At 32.3% G+C, this 19794-nt stretch overlaps 1 protein-coding gene across 3 annotated transcripts in view; it reads right to left on the bottom strand.

Moving 5' to 3' along the window:
* UHRF1BP1L (UHRF1 binding protein 1 like) overlaps positions 1-19794 on the bottom strand; it is a 73668-nt gene that overhangs the window by 19186 nt on the left and 34688 nt on the right. For 2 of the 3 annotated variants that reach the window (XM_011386564.2, XM_011386571.2), the window contains 10 exons: positions 16627-16807; positions 15668-15751; positions 13983-14165; positions 13359-13477; positions 10643-10784; positions 6663-6856; positions 3719-5208; positions 3239-3414; positions 1885-2027; positions 1086-1236 (listed from right to left, as the gene is read on the bottom strand). In XM_011386564.2, coding sequence (XP_011384866.1) covers positions 1086-1236; positions 1885-2027; positions 3239-3414; positions 3719-5208; positions 6663-6856; positions 10643-10784; positions 13359-13477; positions 13983-14165; positions 15668-15751; positions 16627-16807 — 2863 coding nt within the window. Of the gene's footprint in view, positions 1-1085; positions 1237-1884; positions 2028-3238; positions 3415-3718; positions 5209-6662; positions 6857-10642; positions 10785-13358; positions 13478-13982; positions 14166-15667; positions 15752-16626; positions 16808-19794 lie in introns of those variants that run through there. The other variant, XM_023527308.1, reaches the window with a different exon arrangement.

Below are 19794 nucleotides of genomic sequence, written 5' to 3' on the forward strand. Positions count from 1 at the left end.
AACCAATTGAGACAGTTGGGAAAACATAAGGTATCAGATAGCAATGACTACATAACCCATACATACAAAGCATTTCAAGTGATTGATTCAGTCAGGAACAACATGAAACAAAGTAATAGGATATGGTACTAAGTGAGCTATAAAGAAAAATAAAAAAATAATTGTGCAACTGAATCTAAGACTATACAATTTGAATAGTGTTTGGATTGTGTATAGAACAAGGTCTAGGTTTTGAAATTTTATGTTCGACCTTTTTTTTTTTGGTCCACTGTGAAATCTTTCCAATATATACAGGCTTTCACCCTTTTGCATGCTATTGGGATGTACACTTGCTAATATAAAATTCCTGAAATTTTTTTTTCAGCAGATATATTGTCAACTGCAAGGCCTACACACAGAATAAAGCCAGGAGCCAATATTTTTCCATGATGCTGGCTTACAGAAAAATGGCATATTTACCTGCAAGTCCTATGATGCAAGTGATAGCATACTTAATTTGATATCATGTATGACTGTAGGTACTTCAATGTTATGTATCAGATACAGCATTCTGTGTATATAGCAAATAAAAATACTACAGCTCAGTGACTTTTTAAAACATTTTAAAAACTGAATATTGTCATTTTAAATTCTTAGTATAACAATTCTAATAAACTTGGAATGACTGAAAACCATGAAAATACCAAGTATCATGCCAGACTCAGGAAATGTCTCCTTATAAGAAAAATAATGGAATGCAGAAATTGACACTTATTCTAGTGTGGAACTAAGTTTGACCTTCTAGGATTACTTTATCACTCTTTTCATATTGAAAGAGCTCAGTTTTCTCAGAGCTATTATCTCAAAAGTGGGAAAACTGAAAAAGTATCAACAGCAGAACTTATCAACAGCAGAAACAAAAAGAAATGAGAGAATACATCTTCAAAAGATTATATTGCTAATAATAAGGTTATCGAAAAGAACAAATCTTTTGCACTATTATAAATAAATGTAATTTTCCTTGAATTCATTTATATCAAAGCTAGAACTGCTGATGGGTCATATGTATATAAAAAAAATAAGTTCAAATTGTATTAAAATCTTACCTACTGGACGATTACAAAGGTAATGCCGGAGACTGATGTTGCCTAACTGATCTGGTATCACATGGTCCACTTGAAGACAGATTTCTGTATCTTCTCCTCGGATGTCAATTTCCCCATTAATACCAGTAATCTTAAATACCACGACTGACATCTAACAATGATTGCATAAATAATATTAGTATACCAAGTAATTAAAATCAAAATTTTAAAAATAACACAGGAAACCTCTAAAAATACTATGGCCTAATAAACCAAATATATGCCTGTGACCAGCAGAATGTGGTTATTACATGATAGTGACAAACTTCAGCTTCCTTTCTTATTCAGTCAAGACTTTTTTTAGATCAAAAAGACTAATTATACAACATTTCCGCGTGAAATTGTTTTCACTAAAAGTTGAACATATTTTTTAAGTCATCTATGGAACATTTTACCAGGTGAACAGGGCTTAAATAAATCAGTAATACATTTTTTTTGTAGAAAGCCCCCAAAGGAACTGAGTACTATCCTTACCATCAAACTTCTTCAAAGTGTTTTCAAATGGAACTAAAATAAAGGTTAAAAAAAAAAGATGGGAAAAGATAGACCCTCTCCTCCACAATACGAAAAAATTTTTTTACATGAAATCCAGAGAAAATTCAGTAAGAGGGAGGAATTTTCAAGAGCAGAAAGAGCAAAGTGAATCATCCACAATCCCAAACAATTCATTTTATATATTAATGTCTTAAAATGTGTACATATTGAATATGAGACAAAGTTAGTGGCATTTCTCTTCATAGAATCTCTCTGAAATGATTACCAAGTCATTATGATTTTCTTGAGCACCCTCTGAATTTGTACTGATGGCATCTGGTGAGGTTTCACCATAATTCTGTAGGTTTGCACTGGCATTTGCACTATCTGCTGGGCTCTGATAATTTGTAGTTGAATTCTTTTTAATATCTGAAATAATACAAAAATAAATGAATAAATGAAAATTCATTTTACACATGACCCAAAAACATTACATTTATCTAATCAAAACAGATTCTCCCTTTAACTCTTTCTTAAGCATAGCTTTGTTTAAGAGACAATAACAAAAAAAAATTAAATTTTGGTTACTTAGCAAATAAGAACTTCCCATAATAAAACATTAGAGATACTGAAACCCTAAACTTAGTATAAAAAGAAAGCCACCACAGCTAACCACAGCCTGTGTTCTCCCCACTGCAGAAACAGTGCTGATGGAACTAGTGGTTCCTGGTCAGTCGGCTTGGCCCCTCTACACTATCATACATTGAAGAGTCCCAGTTTGACCACTTAATTTTTTTTTACAGTATCCTACAGTAACTCCTAATTATCATCTGCATGAAGTTAATGCCTCTATCATCAATGTAATCATTCTCCATCTTTTTCTACCTGCCTTCATTTTCTGTTTCAGTATTTCTCAAATTCTCTATGCTAAATGACAATTTTTAAAACATTTTTTGTCTGCCACAGATCAATACTTTAAAAAAATACTGTAAAAATAAATTACTAGAAAAATTAGACAGAAAAGTCAAAGACATAGAAAACACAGCCTCAATGTTTTTATTATTCTATTTACTATTATATAATCAGCTTCTAACCCAGTGCCTGCCAACATAGTAGGTGCTCAATAAATTACCTTCTGAAAGAATGAATGAAACAATTTTTAGGGCCAAGGATACAGCTAATTCTAAGTCTTTCCTAGTGGTCTTTACTGGGGCATTAGTTGCCCCTGAATAAAATGGGGCGATCACAAGTTCCATCATATATAATCATGTATGTGAGAAATCCTGGTTATAGGAATCAGTAGATCTACTCTGAAAAAGTTCCAGTCCTAGGACCACATAATTAAGAATCTATCATGCTAATTAAGGCCACCTAATAAAAATTCCAGATATAAAGCATCTGTGAGAGAGGCTTGTAGCCTTAATGCTGTCTGCTTTATGACCTAAATGACTGTATACAAATAATTGCTGGATGTTAACCACAAAAAGAAAGAAGTATTTGGTTAAAAGCAGCACTGAAACAACCATCAGAAAGTTAGGTACAATGCTCTTTGTAGTATGCATGTATGTCTGTATAAATATAAGCATTTTGGAGGCTGTAATTATTCAATATAATTATTCAATATAACTGTATTGCTTTACCTTTCTCCAAAAACATATGACTATCGCATCCATCACTTTCTAACACCTGTTCTTCCAATACCATACTGTCAAGTGAAATGGTATCCAGTGAGGTTTGTGAAGGGCTTCTTTTCATATTCTTATAAGGAATACTGAGTGGAACCAGGTTGGGTGGGCACCGTTCCTTAGGTTTTCCACTGTTAACAAACAAAATTATTAGAAAATCGTCACATATAACGAAAAAAAATTCTAAAAACTATTTCTAACAAAATTAAAATATGTATACAGTATCAAGTTTTTAAATGGTATTTTACAAGTATAAGCTCAAGTTTTCATATTTTGAAAAAACTACCCTTCATCACATATTAACTCTAACAACGTCATATATTGTAATGAGGGTTTCTGTTCAAACCAAAATATGCTCACATGTACGTACACACACACACACACACACACAGTAAAACAATGCTCCCTCCCCGAATTCCAATAGTATGTAGTTACCTTAAAGATGACTGGGATTTAAGTGTTCTAACTGCAGATGCTTCTTCTTTACTGATTTCCAGGTTCTCAGAGAGTGAAACTGTTTCTGGAAGCAAATCTTCAGCTTTAAAGATCAACTCTATGGTTTCACTTCCTTTACTAGTTAAACTATTTGAAAGCATGTTTTGATTACCATCATTATCAAATGACAGCAAACTTGAATCTTCTCTGTAGTTTAAGATACTATTTGAATGTGTATAAGATAAATCCTTTTTATCACTTTCAATTTCTCTGGAGCCACTTTTGCAAACAATTCCACTACTTTCATCTTCACTTATTTTCCCTAAATTTTTATCTGATAAATAATCCAGAAAAGAAATACCTCTTTGCAGATTTGTATCACTAGCTGATTTAAAAAGCAAAGGATCCTTCGAAGGGACATGGCTAAGGTCAACACTCATAGATCTGCTGTCTGACATATGATTAACAGTTATATTTCTAATCTGATTTATACCACTACTAACTTTTCTTTTTGAAGACAAGAATTCTCCATTTTCCGTAGGCAAATAATCAGGAACCACTGGGCTCACACTTTCAGAAACAGGAGACTTAAGCGTATTTGCTTGATCCACTGGATGTAGCAAAAGAGCCACTTCTGCACTTTTAAGTAAAATTCCAATGCAAATGGATGTCTGAGTAGCAGGACTGCCAGTCACAGCTTCTACATCTTTCCTTAAGTTCTCTGAAAGCAGAAGAAGTGAGTCATGGAGGAAAAGCAGGAGCAGATACTGGTAGTGATTGATCTGCATACTAACATGTTTATGAACGTGAACCAGGACATGAATATCTGCATCTGAGGATGAAGAGGAAAATCTTAAAAAAGTGTCTGAAGAAGGTTTCTGACTACCATTTGTCAAGGGCTCAGACTCTGTACTGTAATACTCCTTCAAGAGCTTCTTCCGCTTCAATCGCCCAGTAAGGTCACTAGATTCACTTTGTGATGTATTTAAAGATACTTGATTACAAGTCTGCAGCTCTTTTTGTGACAGTGCATACTTCGTTGGTTGACAAATCCAGAAGGAAAGAGGGAAGGAGTCTACAAAATTTATTGGTCGTCCTTTTCCACTTTTCATCCCTTCATAATCTATCCAAAATTGAGAAAAGTACACAGCCCAAACATCTGTGGCAGAGGAAGTTTTAAGAGTGTGTTTATTCAATTTAGGAGTAATATTTCCTTTATAAACTTCATGCATTTTGGTATCTTGTTCGTGAGCATGTCTCTGGAAGATTGGATGTAGAAGATTAAAATTGTTACCAGATTTAGGGAAGCTGGTATACGTTTTACTGAAAAAATCACAATCTTTGAAGTCTTGAAATAAAGCTTCTAGATCAGAATGTCGACAGTTTGGACAGTGCCTTGTATTTGTGGCAATCATTTCAGAGCTCTGAATAGATATTGCATGTGGTTGATCTTGATGATGTTCAGATTTCATTTCAGAAGGAATGACAAACTAGAAGAGAAAAAACATTCATCTAACTTACAAATCTATACATCTTGAAGATAAAATAATCAAGAGCTTGACATAACTCAGGAATTCTTTTTGATATTCCCTGCCCAAAATACTACTTTCCTATCCAGACATAAAATACTAACTCTCTCCCTCAAATCTATTTATTAAACTCAGTGAAAGGGACTTAAACGATTAACTACTAAGAAAAGAACACTTAAAAAAAACATAAATAATGAATAATGTACACAATATACATATATTTGCATACAACATATCACAAAATAAAAAGAACAAAATTTAATTCAATCAGTACTACTAAATGCTTACTATGCCCTAAGTATATGTAAAAAGGTGCCAAGTTTAAAAAAAGATATTATTTAGGGTTGGGCCTGGTTAGTACTTGAATAGGAGACCACCTAGGAATATCAGGTGCTGCAGGCATTAATAAAAAAAAAATTAAAATAAAAAGGATATTATTTGTTAGGTTATTTTAAATCCAAGCAATTTGGAGGATGAGTGAATGAGTAAATGGAATGACCTGATAGATGTCATTAGAATCACTTTTCTGGGAGAAAACTATTCAGAAAATAAACTTAAGAGTATAGGTCCAACTATTTACTAAAATAATTTTCTAGAGATACTTAACCCCCAGTCCTTAAAATACTCACATCAAAGCATTTGAAGTGACTGGTTTTAAAACTGCTCATATTCGGAAAATGTAAATATTATATAATTGCATCTTAAATTATAATTGTAAATGTTATGTGTCTCTTTATAATGAATATTATAGGCTTTGAGAATATCTTTAAAACATTTCTGCAATGTAATTGTTGAGTATTATTAACCTCATTTTACAGAGAAGAAATTAAAGATATATATATTTAGTCTAACAGTAACAGATCTAGCAACTGAAATTTTCATTCACATCAAGTCTTATTCTATTTACTATGCTAAACTGTTTTTTTCCCCCATTTCCTTCCTTTAAAGTTTAAATACCCATGGAATTCAGATTATCAATTACCTGATTGTAATATAAAGCAATTTTCTATTACCATTGGATATTAATAGAATAAATGTAAACAAAAAAAAACCCAGATGTAACTTAAAAGCCTCATTGTATTATTTATCCTCCTTAAAAGAAAAATTTTATCAGCTCCGATAAAAAAAATAGGAAAAAAATGACCGATTTAAATTTTACTTCTACTGCTTACCCCCAAATGGATGAGCAATGAAAAAAATAAAAGGGAAGCAGAGAAAGAAGTGAGAAAAAAAATCTCTTAAAGCTTCCATAATTGATCATCAAAATTAAAACTGAAATTTCAAAATCAAAATTAAGATTGCAATGAAGTTGATTAATATTTGAGCACTCCTCTTAAATCCTGAAAATTATAATGGTGTTAACTTTTCTTCTATAAAATTGGTTTTGTTCTCATAGGCACTTGTTTATATGGTACCTTTAGCATTAAGCCATCAATTCGAATATCAACATGCTCATCAGACTTTGAATTGTCATTCAACTTGTATACAGCCATAAATTGATTAAGACTCTGTTTTAAATCCAACACAAATTGATTTAACCACAGAATACTTCTTTCATCCACAGTAAATTGTAGTGCATTCAGCTGGCTATAAAGGTTGGGAGATGGAACTGTGGAAAAAAAAATTTTTAAAAGATTTTTAATAAACAGATAGTTCTCAATCTTCCCTGAGAACAACAAAGACATTTTAAACAAGTTTTATTCTTTTTTAATTAAGGTAAAAAGTTTTTCAGATGTTATTTATAAAATTAAAGTGACATGTGCAGATGATAAATTCAGGTAGGCAAACATTTGTCTCCACTTAATTCTAAACCTAGAATAATGCTTCGTGCAAAAAAACTCAAGTATCTCTTAAATAATCAAATGAACGCATTCTTTTTCATAGCTTCCCCCAAGTATTAGAATGCTTAGGGGTTGGATAAATGCTTTAGTGCTAACATATGTTAAACTAATATTTGTAATTAGAATACACATCACTTTCTAAAGTCTGCATCATAAAAGCCAATACCTTTTTCACAGCATCTCGATGAAGATATTTTATTCCAAAAATCTAGATCTATTTACTTGTAACAAAGTAAACAGTATGCATATCTAGAACTTTTAAACTATTAATTTGAGGAAAATAAACCCAAGGTGTGGGATACCAGTAGAGACAGCATTGTAACAAAGTCCTGAGCAGGATTTCTTGTTTGCTTTCATTCATTTGTTCATTCATTCAGTCATTCACTTTCTTTCAGCAAATATTTATTGAATGCCAACTACATTTTGTGTATTGTGTTAAGCACGAAGAATAAAAAACAATAGGGCATGGTTTTCCTTAAAAAGTTCATAGACCATTACACAAGACAAAGACATGAAAGTAGAAAATTCGTAATTCAAGTCTAACAGAGACATTTAATTGAGATGTAAAGGTGCTTGTCTTTGGGGATACCAAGAAAGTGGGGTGCTGAGATCATGTCACACTCCGGAAGGAAAGGAATGAAAGGGAATCTCAGACATCAATGAAGTGATGGTGGCAGCCACAGATGTAGTCCCCAAGGCGAGAGCACAGAAGGAAAGAAGAACCATGACTGCAGTTCTCGGACAGAGGGAAAAACCTGTCTAAGCAGCAGAAAGATCCAGATGCAGTTTCTAACAAGGGTCTACTTATGAAATAAGAGTATTATAGAGCTGCTAAAGACATTTACAATGAATTTGTAGAAACCTGGAATATGTTTATATCATTAAGGGAAAAGAACAGGATGTAAATCAAGTTTGCAAAAGAAACACATACATTAAAAACAGGACTAACAACACTATACTTGTTATGGTTGGAACTGTGTGCCCTCAAAACTGATATGCTGAAGTTCTAACCTCCAGTACCTCAGAATGTGACTGGATATGGAGACAGGTCTTTTAAAGAGGCAATTATGGTAAAAATGAATTTGTACGGATGGGCTCTAGTCCAATATGATAGGTGTCACAAAAAGAGATTAGGAAACAGATAACAAACAGAGGAAATGAGGCAGGACCGTTAGCTTAGGGATGTTCCCCCTTCCCACTGAGATGTAGCTCTGGAATTTTTCCTTAGTCTCCCACACAGCCCTCTCCCTGTTCTGACTCCAAGCGTGAGACATGACATGAGATGTGTCCTTGTGAGAAACAAGCCAAGGCCCAGAGACAAGACAGATGACCTTGAGCCACCCCCTCCTCACCAGGTGACATGAGAGACTAGCCAAAACTGGGAGGCAGGATGGATAGCTTTAGCTAATCATAATATCATTATAATATCACTTGCATTGCAAGTACCATGTCTCCAGTGACCCATCCCCCATAATCCAGAAAGCTTGGAGCAACTCTCTCTGAGTTCGTCTACGCTTTATTTTAATTGTGTACTTTTGCTTTAATAAACCTTGTACTTTCCTGCTTGCTGTTTGTCTTGTCCCTGAATTCTTTCTCACTGGCATAAGACAAGAACCTGGTCTCCAAAGCTCCGGGTTGGATTCCTCTTTGGACCCCCACCCCATGGAGCTCTCTGACATCAGAAAGACCAATGAGAAGATGGCCATCTTCAAGCTAAGGAGAGAGGTCTCTAGGGAAACAATCCTCTGACACTTTGATTTAAAGCTTCTAGTTCCCAGAACTGTGAAGAAATAAATTTCTGTTCTTTAAACCACCCAGTCTGTGGTTCTTTGTTATGGAAGCCCTAGTAAACTAATACACTTAGGTTTTAGCAGAAATTGTCTCTAAATTAAAGGTGCATAGGCCATTTTTTATTTTTGGTATTTTCTTTTTTAAAAAAATATAATGAACATACTACATTTAAAAAGTTATATGTGTTTAAAGTTGGATCGCTTAACAGAGAGATGAGACATGAGGACCGAAAATGGATCTCTGTACTTGGGGATTCCATATACTACCCTCTTTAGCGTACGTTTTAAAGTTTTCCATAATAAAACGTTAAAATAAAAACAGTTAAACATAACCTAGCAATTAAACTTTTAGGTATATAGGGGGCTAGGTTTTAAATTGCTAGGAGGGAATTTTATATTTTTATCAGGAAAAAAGTATAGATTATAGAATGGGATTATAATTCCTTTGGCAAATGTTAACGAAATTGATAGAAATAAACATAGATTATAAATCAGAAATTCTGGAAACCAGACTTTGCTCTGAAGAAAATTTCTAGTTCAATGATGGATTATTTAAGGAAAACACTTTTGAGGGGTATGGAAGAGGGCTGGAAACAACAGGATTATTTAATTACAGAGAAATGGCTGTGACTATCCTGGGGAAACAGTGGGAAGAAAACAAAACACTGAATTTCAATTTAGAAGACCCATGCTTGAGTTTCAGCTGTGCCATTTTACTCTTTATAAGGTGCTGAGCAAATGTCTTAAGTTTCTCATCGTTTTAGTCAGAAAGGTAGAAGAAACAAACAAATGATAAATACAGAAAAGACTGTTGAATAGTGTAAAAATGGTGAAGAGTGGATCCCAAATGTTTGGCACAAACAAAAATTAAAGCAATAAAATAGTTCAACACCTGATTATCTAATTTCCAGAATACCTGCTTTTTATTTAACAAAAAAGGCATGAGTGTCAGAAATTCCCTTTGAAACTAGGAACCTATATTAAGTCAATATTAAACAAATGAGCAAAGTAGGTCAAACTATTTTGGAGTTCCACTTTTAAAGAGAGGACATAAAATGTCTTTCTTCCAATAACATAACCTATTTCATTTAAACACTTTTTCTCAATTATGATTTCCAACTATGATAATGAAAAAGGTACCACATAAACAAAGGCAAATTTTAGTTTGAAAAACTCCTAGCACAGAATTTGAACATTCAAAGAACAAAAATTATAATCATTTTAACTTTAGGCAGCCCAAGTAGCTTACAAATAACAATTCGTGTTAATTCAATGTTTCTAACACAAGTGCCGAAAGTTGTCCAAGGTATAAATATGGGCATTAAAAACCAGCCCCAAAAATTCTCTGTTGCTAAAAGGACAACTTCATTATTCATTTTTCAATGAACTACAGACTTTTTTATTTTATACAGCAGAAATATAAATGGAATTTTCCAAAGGAAAAATAATGACCTTATTCTATAATTAACCTAACTTTCACTAAACGTTACTAAGTACAAAAATGAGTCAAAACTCAGGGATAAAATGAAGCCCGAATACTACATGATTCCTGACATCAAGTATGCTACAAGCTAGTTAGAGAAAATACCATATGAACAAACGATATGTAAAAATGCTACACAAGAGTTATATGCTACATACAATGATAACTAAAGAACAATGGACCTTTGTTTCCTTTTTCATGTTTGTAAGACTCAAAAACAGCAAGAAAAAAACCAACTTCCTAAGAAATGGACAAATAATAACAAAATAGGAAACTCTTACTTGGAAAATCCTTTCCATCTGGATAGTAATATTCTGTGAATTCTATATAGATAGCCGACATTTCTTGTGGAAGATACAGGGATTTTTTATTGCAAGAAATCATACTTTTGGGGGAAGAACGACATTGTTCTGCTGTAGAGACCTGAAAAAATAATTTTATACTGAAGTGACACTGAATAACACCCTTTCCAGAGAATTTATGCAGCATGGACATCACTTCAAACTCTTAAAACTACTTCCAATAATTTATTAATGCTTAATTTCTAATGAAAACTTTATTATATATTTAGCTTTACATTAAATTATTTTTAAATACCACCAATTAACTATTCAGAAAACTATTAATTCTTTGGATTATCAATTACAAAATTAACTCTTGCAAACTTATTATTTTGAGCCTTAGAATAATAGGAAGAATATTTCTTTAATACAAATAAGTAAATAGCAGAGTCTGGACAGATTCACATAAAAATTAAAATTCTCCTCTATATGTAATATATAATAATTTCCTACCAAAATATCTTTATTATTACAAAAAGTAATACAGCTATATACAGAGTTTCAGTTTGAGATGATAAAAAAATTATAGAGATAGACAGTGGTGATAACTGCACAAAAATGTGAATATACTTAATGACAATGAACTGTACATTTAAAAATGATTAAAATGTTAAATTTTATGTTAGGTATATTTTACCACAATAAAAATTAAGAAATAATACAACTATAAATGTTTCTATGAAATATTTGATTTCTTACATTATTTTTCCAAAAAGACTATTAGTTTAAAAGTTCTCATATTTTTTCACTTTCCCCTCAGATTATTTATAATTACATTTAAAACATATACACTAATTTCCCTTAAGTTCAACTAATAGTTATATCAATTTCACTTACTTATGCTCGTTTAACAGACTCAAGAATGTGTCTCAAGGCTACTTTAATTTTTTCATTCATTCAACAAACATGTATATTATAAAGTGAAATGCTTAAAAGGTTTATTTGTGCTTCCTCTTAAGTTAACTGCTAATCAAATCTTTTGATTATTTGTACAGTGTTTATAAATTTAAGTCAGTTCCTTACATTATCTAATTAAGAAGCTTTTCTCTGCATATATGGAAATAAATCTTTTTCAACTCAAAGTGTCAAGTTACTTTAATATATGGCAGCTTATTCCTTCTTTTCTTTAATAGTTAAAAAGTTATTCAAAATAGAATAAACGTACTATTTTATTCTTTTCTAGCTACTTTTATTTATTTTGTTTTGGTGTGCTTGTGTATGTGGAATTTCTTTACTGTATTTTGCCTCAACCATTTGAGATTATAGGTGATTCCCCTCCCCCATTTCCATATGACATTTTTAAAACTTTAAAGTGCATGCTTCAAATAAGATGCATTATACAGAGAATGTAAAGAAAGAAGCAAATGCACAATAAGAAAATAACTGTTAAATTGAGTTTCTCAAAATCCACACTATTGACATGTTGGGCCAGGTAATTCTTCATTATGGGGGCTGTCCAGTGCATTGTAGAATGTTTAGCAGCATCACTGGTCTCTACCCACTAGATGTCAGCAGCAACCCCTCCAACTGTGACAACCAAAATTGTCCTCAGACAATGCCGAATGTCCATTTCGGGGCAAGATCAGCCCCAATTGAAAACCAATGAGTAAAATGAAAACTGTTCAGAGAAAACTAAGTCTCAAAGTCTTAACAAAATAAATGAGAACAATTCATAAATGCTAATATACCTTTGAAATACTTTCTTTCATTTTTAAAAAGTCAGTCACATATTTCATTATGTTGGTCTCAAGGACTGTGAAGTTAGACCATGTTGCAAGATTACAGCCTGAATAAGATTGTTAGTATAAACGAGACAAAGTTCTTAGCTATAAAATTATGTTCACAGTATTGCCAATACTTGGTAGTTCAATAAAGCAAAAATGGCAATTCAGTTTCTTCCATTAAGACAATTGTGTAATAAGGAATCTGGCCTCCACAGAGAGGTCGGGCCTTTGTCTTTGAGCCTGGGAGATAATTCTAAACCCTTGGAATCTCCCATTTATGTGGACCCCTGGGACCACAACTGATAGTTTATGTTCATAAGATATCTCGGAGTACGGTTGGCCACACTTTGATACCCTTAGCTGTGTTTAGAGGATGGGCACTTTGGGTTCCCTAGTATCAGTCCGCCTAGAGACTGAATTCAGCTACATGGGTAGTATTTCATACACAGTTACACGTCCACGCCAGGAGGCTAATGTGTTATGAGGACAAGGAAGTTACAAATTTGGAACCCTCCCAGACTCCACTCTGCGTTCTCTTCCTATGGCTGTTCTAATTTGTATTCTTTCCTCTGTAATAAATGTGACTCAGAACATAACTGATTTCAGTAAGTTCTGTGAATTTTTCTAGTGAATTCTCAAATCTGTGGGTAGTTTAGAAAAATCTCTGAACTTTCAACTGGTGTCAGAAGTCTTGTGCAGACTTGGCAATCTACAAGACTGTGACCGTAACCTCACAGTTTGCCTAATTCTGGTTAAGTACATAAACAAAAAGTAATGCACTAATATTTTCAATCCTGTCTAATTTCGCCATTTCATAAAACTGGTAAAGATGTTTTTAAATAAAATGGTGGCATTAATTTATAAGAGTTGCTTGCAAGAGATACTAAAGGTATTTATCAGAAAATGTAACTTAAAATGTAAAACATACATACCTGGTAGATATTGAAATCTGCAAGTCTAACCACGACAGAACTAGACATTAACTTAGCTTTAGATTGTTGAGATAATACTGAAGGTGTTCTGGAAGTCCCTTTCAAAGCTGAGTCTTTCTCTGTGGGAAACAAAAACTCCTTTCAAATTACTGTAAATTTTATTCTAACAGTCACTCTTATTATTGTGACAGCTACTAGAAATATAGATGAACCCTAATTTCTCAAATGAGATAATATATATGGAAATACTTTATATATAAACTGACATAAAAATGGTAACTATTCTTTTTTTGTGATAATTATCCTTTAAACAGTAATCACACATATCATATTTTAAGATTCTACCATACAGCAACTTTTGGCTGGATTTATTTAAAAAAAAAAAAAAAGGTTTACTAGCCATTTAAAAGTCTGAAATATTCTACCTGAGTATTACTCTTATTGGTTATATTAACTTAAAAAGTGCTTTATTCCATAAGTCTATGGTCTGAATGAGGTACAGGATTTTTATACATTAATTAAACATAACAGTTATTTACAGAAAATGTATTACGATCACACACACACACGCACACATACACAAAATATTAGGGGAATGCCATAATGTTGTTATAGGTAAAATACCTGTTTGCGTGTGCTGAGGAGAAGCATGAGTTGGGGATTTAGGAGGTGAACCTACATTATGATCCTTTACAGCCTGTTTAAGCATTTCAACATTGCATTCAAATTCATGTAACAACTCATTGGCCCATCCATTTTTTGTCTTGGTTGCATCACTAAAATACATCCAATGATTACAACTATCTCCTATAAAATGAATAACAAGAAATTTCACTGAAAACGTCACAATTTTCATTTATTCTATTATAGCAATGCTTCTAATGAGATTCATATTTTCAAAGGATTCTTTAACCTTCCAATAAACATACAGCCTTACTTATTACTGATTTTAATTTCCCTAGAATATATGAGCAAACATTTAAAACAAAGGAAAGAATGTCAAAACAAATAATCTGGGAGAGTTTCTATCTAGAACCTACCCTTGGCAGAATATCATTCAAAGTTTCAGTTAGAAGCAGCACTTCTAGTCAAAACCTTCGCTGAATGCTCAACCACTTGGCATATCTCAATTAGACACAATCCCAGAAAATATCATAAAAGAAACTATTCTCATCAAAGATTTGCTGTAAAGTGACTAACAAAAACTTATCCATAAAAAAATAAGATGAAGATTATTAAAAACCTGAAGAAACCAGTAAAAATTCTCCAGATGGACATTAGTCATAAAGATATATCTATATAGGTTTTTTGGAGGAAAAATTTAAAAATCAGGAATATTAGGTTTCTCTGCAGGAACTAAGGAAAGTAATATACTCTTAAAAGGGTTAAGAAAATAAAATCTACTTTATGACTGGAAATTTTACATCCCAGTATGAATGATTTCTATAGTAAAATTACTTTAAGTGTGTGTGTATGTATATATATAAGTACCTTATAAATCAAGAGGAACAGAATATAAGACAAGGCCCTTCAAACAAAAACTGAAATAGCACAACCTTTAAATTCTGTCAGGTACTGATACAGAAATGACAAATACTGAGAAATGAAAATTTATGAACAGAAACTTTTTTTACTTTATAAAGTCGTGAAAAACTCATTATAGTTATTTGTGTGAATTAAAAAGAAAAAGCCACAAACCAGCAAAATGCAGAGATGGTTGTAAGGTCAAATTACTTAATTTGGCCATATATGCACATACTGTTTTTATTATTTGAGGGAAAAGAATATATCAATATTTGATTATTAAGAATCTTATTAAATCTTATTAATTGATAAAATTTAGAAAATATAGATTTTTAAAAAGAAGTTTCTGTATTCCTACAACTTAGCTAAAATCACTGTTATCCTTTTGCTTTATATTTTTTTGATTTTTAAAAATATCTAAATATATCACTTAAAAATCCAAACACTGATTAATAAGTTTCTGTCACAATTACCAAAATAACACAAATATATGTCCTCTGTTTTCTGAATTTTTAAGTTTTAAATTGGTTATTTAAAATATTGTCAATTTCTAACAATTATACTTTCTGATAAGCTACATAAACGTAAATATAAAAATGCATGAATATTTTCTATGGCAATTATATTTTCTTGGTAAGATACTACAGGGGAAAAATAACAAGTGCATTGATCCCTTTTCTCCTTAAAAAATTAGAACAAAATAATACAGCAAAACAAAATGAAATAAATCGGCTATATAATTTTAAAGCAAGATTTATGTCTTTTTAAGAAATTGCTATACATACCTGCTTTGTGATAAGGATAATAATCTATAGTTAGCTGTGTAAAAGACAGTTGCATAGCCCCTCCAGTAATACGTCTGTTTGACTCTGGGAAAAGAAAAGGATGGATTTAAGAGGAAAAAGTATTAAGCAAATACCAGAAACACTTAATGTACCATACCTGCAGTTCAAGCAGGAATAACTCTCTTTCTCTCTGTTATCATTGATAATATATTAAGGATTTTAGGAAATGCAATTCAATCTAATAAGTGTTGTCACTGATCCTGGACACTTAGCAGTAGAAATTATCCTGCCTTCATCATACAAGGCTACAAGATCAAAGAGTGAATTAGGAAAGGTGAAGAAGATTTGGAGTTTGGAGAAGGACTTTCAAAGTGACCAAATAGCTTCCTGCTTACCCTGATACCTTTGTCTACTAAGGGAAAATAAGAGAAACAAAAGCTAAGAAGAAAGAAAAAAACTTCCTGAAATTTGGCTTCCCATCCAAATTTTAGGAGGATTTGGAAGGAGACACAAGAAATGTTAAACAGCCACATAGTTGGGATTACATGAACACGAAATCAGAAAAATGTAGCTAAAACACCACGCTAAAAACACATGTGCAAATTATAAATTCGGTTTAAAGAATAATTTATGGACAATTTCAAAATTATGAAAAAGCTAATTCAAAGACCAATTTGATATTCATTATTCTCCAAGGATGTCATCTATTCAGTCCTCGATTTTTTTAAACTGAATTTTACTGTTAGGATTCATAGCTAACAATAGTGCTGAAGTACTATTAAAACAAAATGAAATTTTATGCCAATATGCAGTGCTTAACATTACATCTTTCATGTATCTAATTAGAATGATAAAATTATAACCAGTTATAGTACACATTACAAATTATATATGATAAACAATCCAGTCTTATAGTAAATTCTAGAAAAAAATAGTTTGAAATAAACAGCTTTTATTACCTTTTTCTTTAGCATGAATATCATCACATATGTGTAGATCTAGATGAGAAATCACTAAATGATGAGAGGTTTCTTTAACATCAAAGTCATTAAATAGTTTCACAATTGCATCATTTAGATCAGGAGCATTTGAAGTCTGTGGTGTCTTCACTTGCTGTGCAGATGGGGCTACTGTAGAGCTCTAAAAGATTCAAAATTGCCTTATTACTACACATTAAATACTTGAAATTCCTCACACAAGAAAATGTAAATATTTTTAGGAATAAAGCGATGAAAAATAAGCTAATACACTTTCTTTTGAATCAATAACTCAGTTTCCTTAAAATATTTTCTGCATTATATAGGAATAAAACTGAAATCCAAAAACTAGAGAACTATATACAATTTGAATATGAACCTAATATGTTTTGGTAAATATTTGAATAGTTATATTTATGTATTTATAACCCTTCTTATCTTAGAAAATATATTAACTACTAAAGGCATCTTATTTATTATTAGTTCTATAGATTAAAAAAGAAAACAAATGTGAGCCCTGTATACGTCAGCTATATACACTATTACACAGCATGTAGAAATAAATCATTTCTATGTAAAAGCACTTGTGGTATTTAGTACTATAAGTGCTGGGGTGCCTCTTATAAGGTGTGGTGTGTCCTTTGAATTTGTATATCTAAAGAAGCTAGATAACAGAAGAGATTTATAATAGACTGTAAGTTCGAATTCCTTTCTCCTCAAAGAAAAAACTAATAGAATACTAGTGAAGTGTAAAGACATATGTGAACCTCTAATAGCCTAAAATTATTCTGCATACATAATTTGATGATCTATTAGCCTTAGAAGTGTACATGAAACTTTGGTAATAATAAACAAAATCAAGACCAAATTTTTCATTATAAAATATTAAAAACTTTCTAATTAAGAACAATTCATTAATAATAGTTATTTATGAAAAATTAAATATATCTTGTATTTATACACATTTACATCTTTTAAGAACTATGATCATACTATAAAACAATTTCAAAGTATACTCAGTAAATGAAAATCTCAATGAAAATAATTGGGGCCCACAGTAATAAAACATGAACTATAGTTGTGAAACTATTAATACTTGGGGCTCAAGTAAAACTTTTTTACTAATTGTTAAACTGATTTCCATCAAAAAAAAAAATCACTTTTTCTTATGATTTTCCCCATCTACTTCAAATTGTCTATCTTGTTTGCCAAGGTTTTGTTTTGTTTTTTTTTCCTTCCTTCCTGGACAAATCCATCACAGTAAGAATGAGGACAAATAAGAATGCCTTTCACTTGTAAAGCAGGATAAGAATAATTATGGAAAGAGAGAACCAGTCTGACATCTTAACACAAACATTCTCAGGTAGACTAACATTAAGAGTACAGATCAAAATGGAAGATGTGGTACTCAGTTTCCTTAAAACCTGGAAAGTTGTCACATATCCCAGAGACATGCGTACCTCATTCTCAAAAACATTGCTCTAGTAACACCAAAGTCCTTACCTTATCAGGAAATACCATGCTCAACACTGCCACACTTTCGCAAATTCTATTTCCTCACCTGACATACCCTCCTTTCCCTCACCTATAAACTTCTACTCATTTTAAGACTTAATTTTATTATACTCTTTGGGAAACCTTTCCAAACTCTGCAAGCAGTTGATTAAAACTTCTCTGTTTCAACAGCCCCTGGTCCCTCTTCTTAATTCTGCACTCTAGCATTTATGTTGAACTGCAATGATTTGTTTTATATTTGAGTCCTCATTACAATCCTGATATCCTTGAGGACAAGGTGAGACAATATTCATTTTTTATATCTGCAGTCTAGCCTTGCACTTTATGACAAAGGAGGCAGGCAGTAAATAATGCCAATTTGATAGTCACAGGAAAGCCTAAATGTATGCCACTCCCATGTACCAAGTCAGATCACCAACAGGCTATATACCTGAAATATATTACTTTGTTTCCAAACTTCCTGCAAACTTCACAAAAGTATTTCACAATATCCCTTAAGTTTTTATTAGGAGTAGTGAGGAAAAGAGTGAAGAAACAAAATGAATTGAGTCACTATAGTCAAGCTAACAAAACTAATTAAATTCGAGTGAGCTGAAATATGAGGAAACAATTTTATTTTACTTTAGCTAGCCTGATGACTTAAACTTTCAAACTTTTCAATTGTGGTCAATGCCTGGGTGTACATAAATTCTATAGATAACAATCTGAAGAATTGAGGAAAAAAATATACCTATTATCTACCTGACATACTTAGGAAAGAATGTTCTATTATCTAGACCACCTGGCATTATGGGAGATTACTGTTTTGGACCAATCCAGAGGCTAAGAATGTAGCACTGGTTCTTCTCAAGTATGTGCTTTTTACTGTAAAAACTCTCTCCTTTTCTCTTTGCTTCTGAACACTGTGGGTATTGCCTGGTAGTATTTCTCAAGTTGCAATTCATTTAAGACTCCTGAATAAAACTTCTTTCTGTCATTTAATTCTAGCAAAGCCTCCTGATTCATTTACACTCAGCTGACATTTAATATAAAAATTCAATTGTACATTTACTAAAATTATCAAAAGACACTACACCAGTGGTCCCCAACCTTTCCGGCACCAAAGATCAGTGCTCCTGAGAATCTAATGCCTGATGACCTGAGGTGGAGCTGAGACGGTGATGCTGGCGCTGGGAAGCGGCTACAAATACAGATGAAGCTTCGCTCCCTTGACTGACACACTCACTTCCTGTTGTGCAGCCGCCCTGTCACCTGTCCTCAGCCTGGGAGTTGGGGACCACTGCACTACACATTGGGATTTTCAATATCTCTTCTACAAACATCTTCATGTTAAATTCTCAAAGTTTAATACTAGGAAAGATTTTTAGAAAACCCTTGTCTCCTGAAACAAAACTAGTACAGCGTCTGATTTTAAGAAAGTGATCATTAAATAGCTCGTTGTGCTCCCCCCATTCTTGCACCAGCCATCGGACGACTCTAACAGCTTTGTGTTCTACTTCAGCAGTTCACCAGGGTTTTAGTTTTCTGTACGATTAATTCTCCCTTGACTATAATTACCTAAGTTTTTTCCTTTTGACCGTACTTTAGTAATTTTTAAATTATATATTTTTAACCCCTTAAAGAGATATTTATAAC

This window comes from Pteropus vampyrus, unplaced genomic scaffold, assembly GCF_000151845.1.
Source record: "Pteropus vampyrus isolate Shadow unplaced genomic scaffold, Pvam_2.0 Scaffold16, whole genome shotgun sequence".
Classification (NCBI taxonomy): domain Eukaryota; kingdom Metazoa; phylum Chordata; class Mammalia; order Chiroptera; family Pteropodidae; genus Pteropus; species Pteropus vampyrus.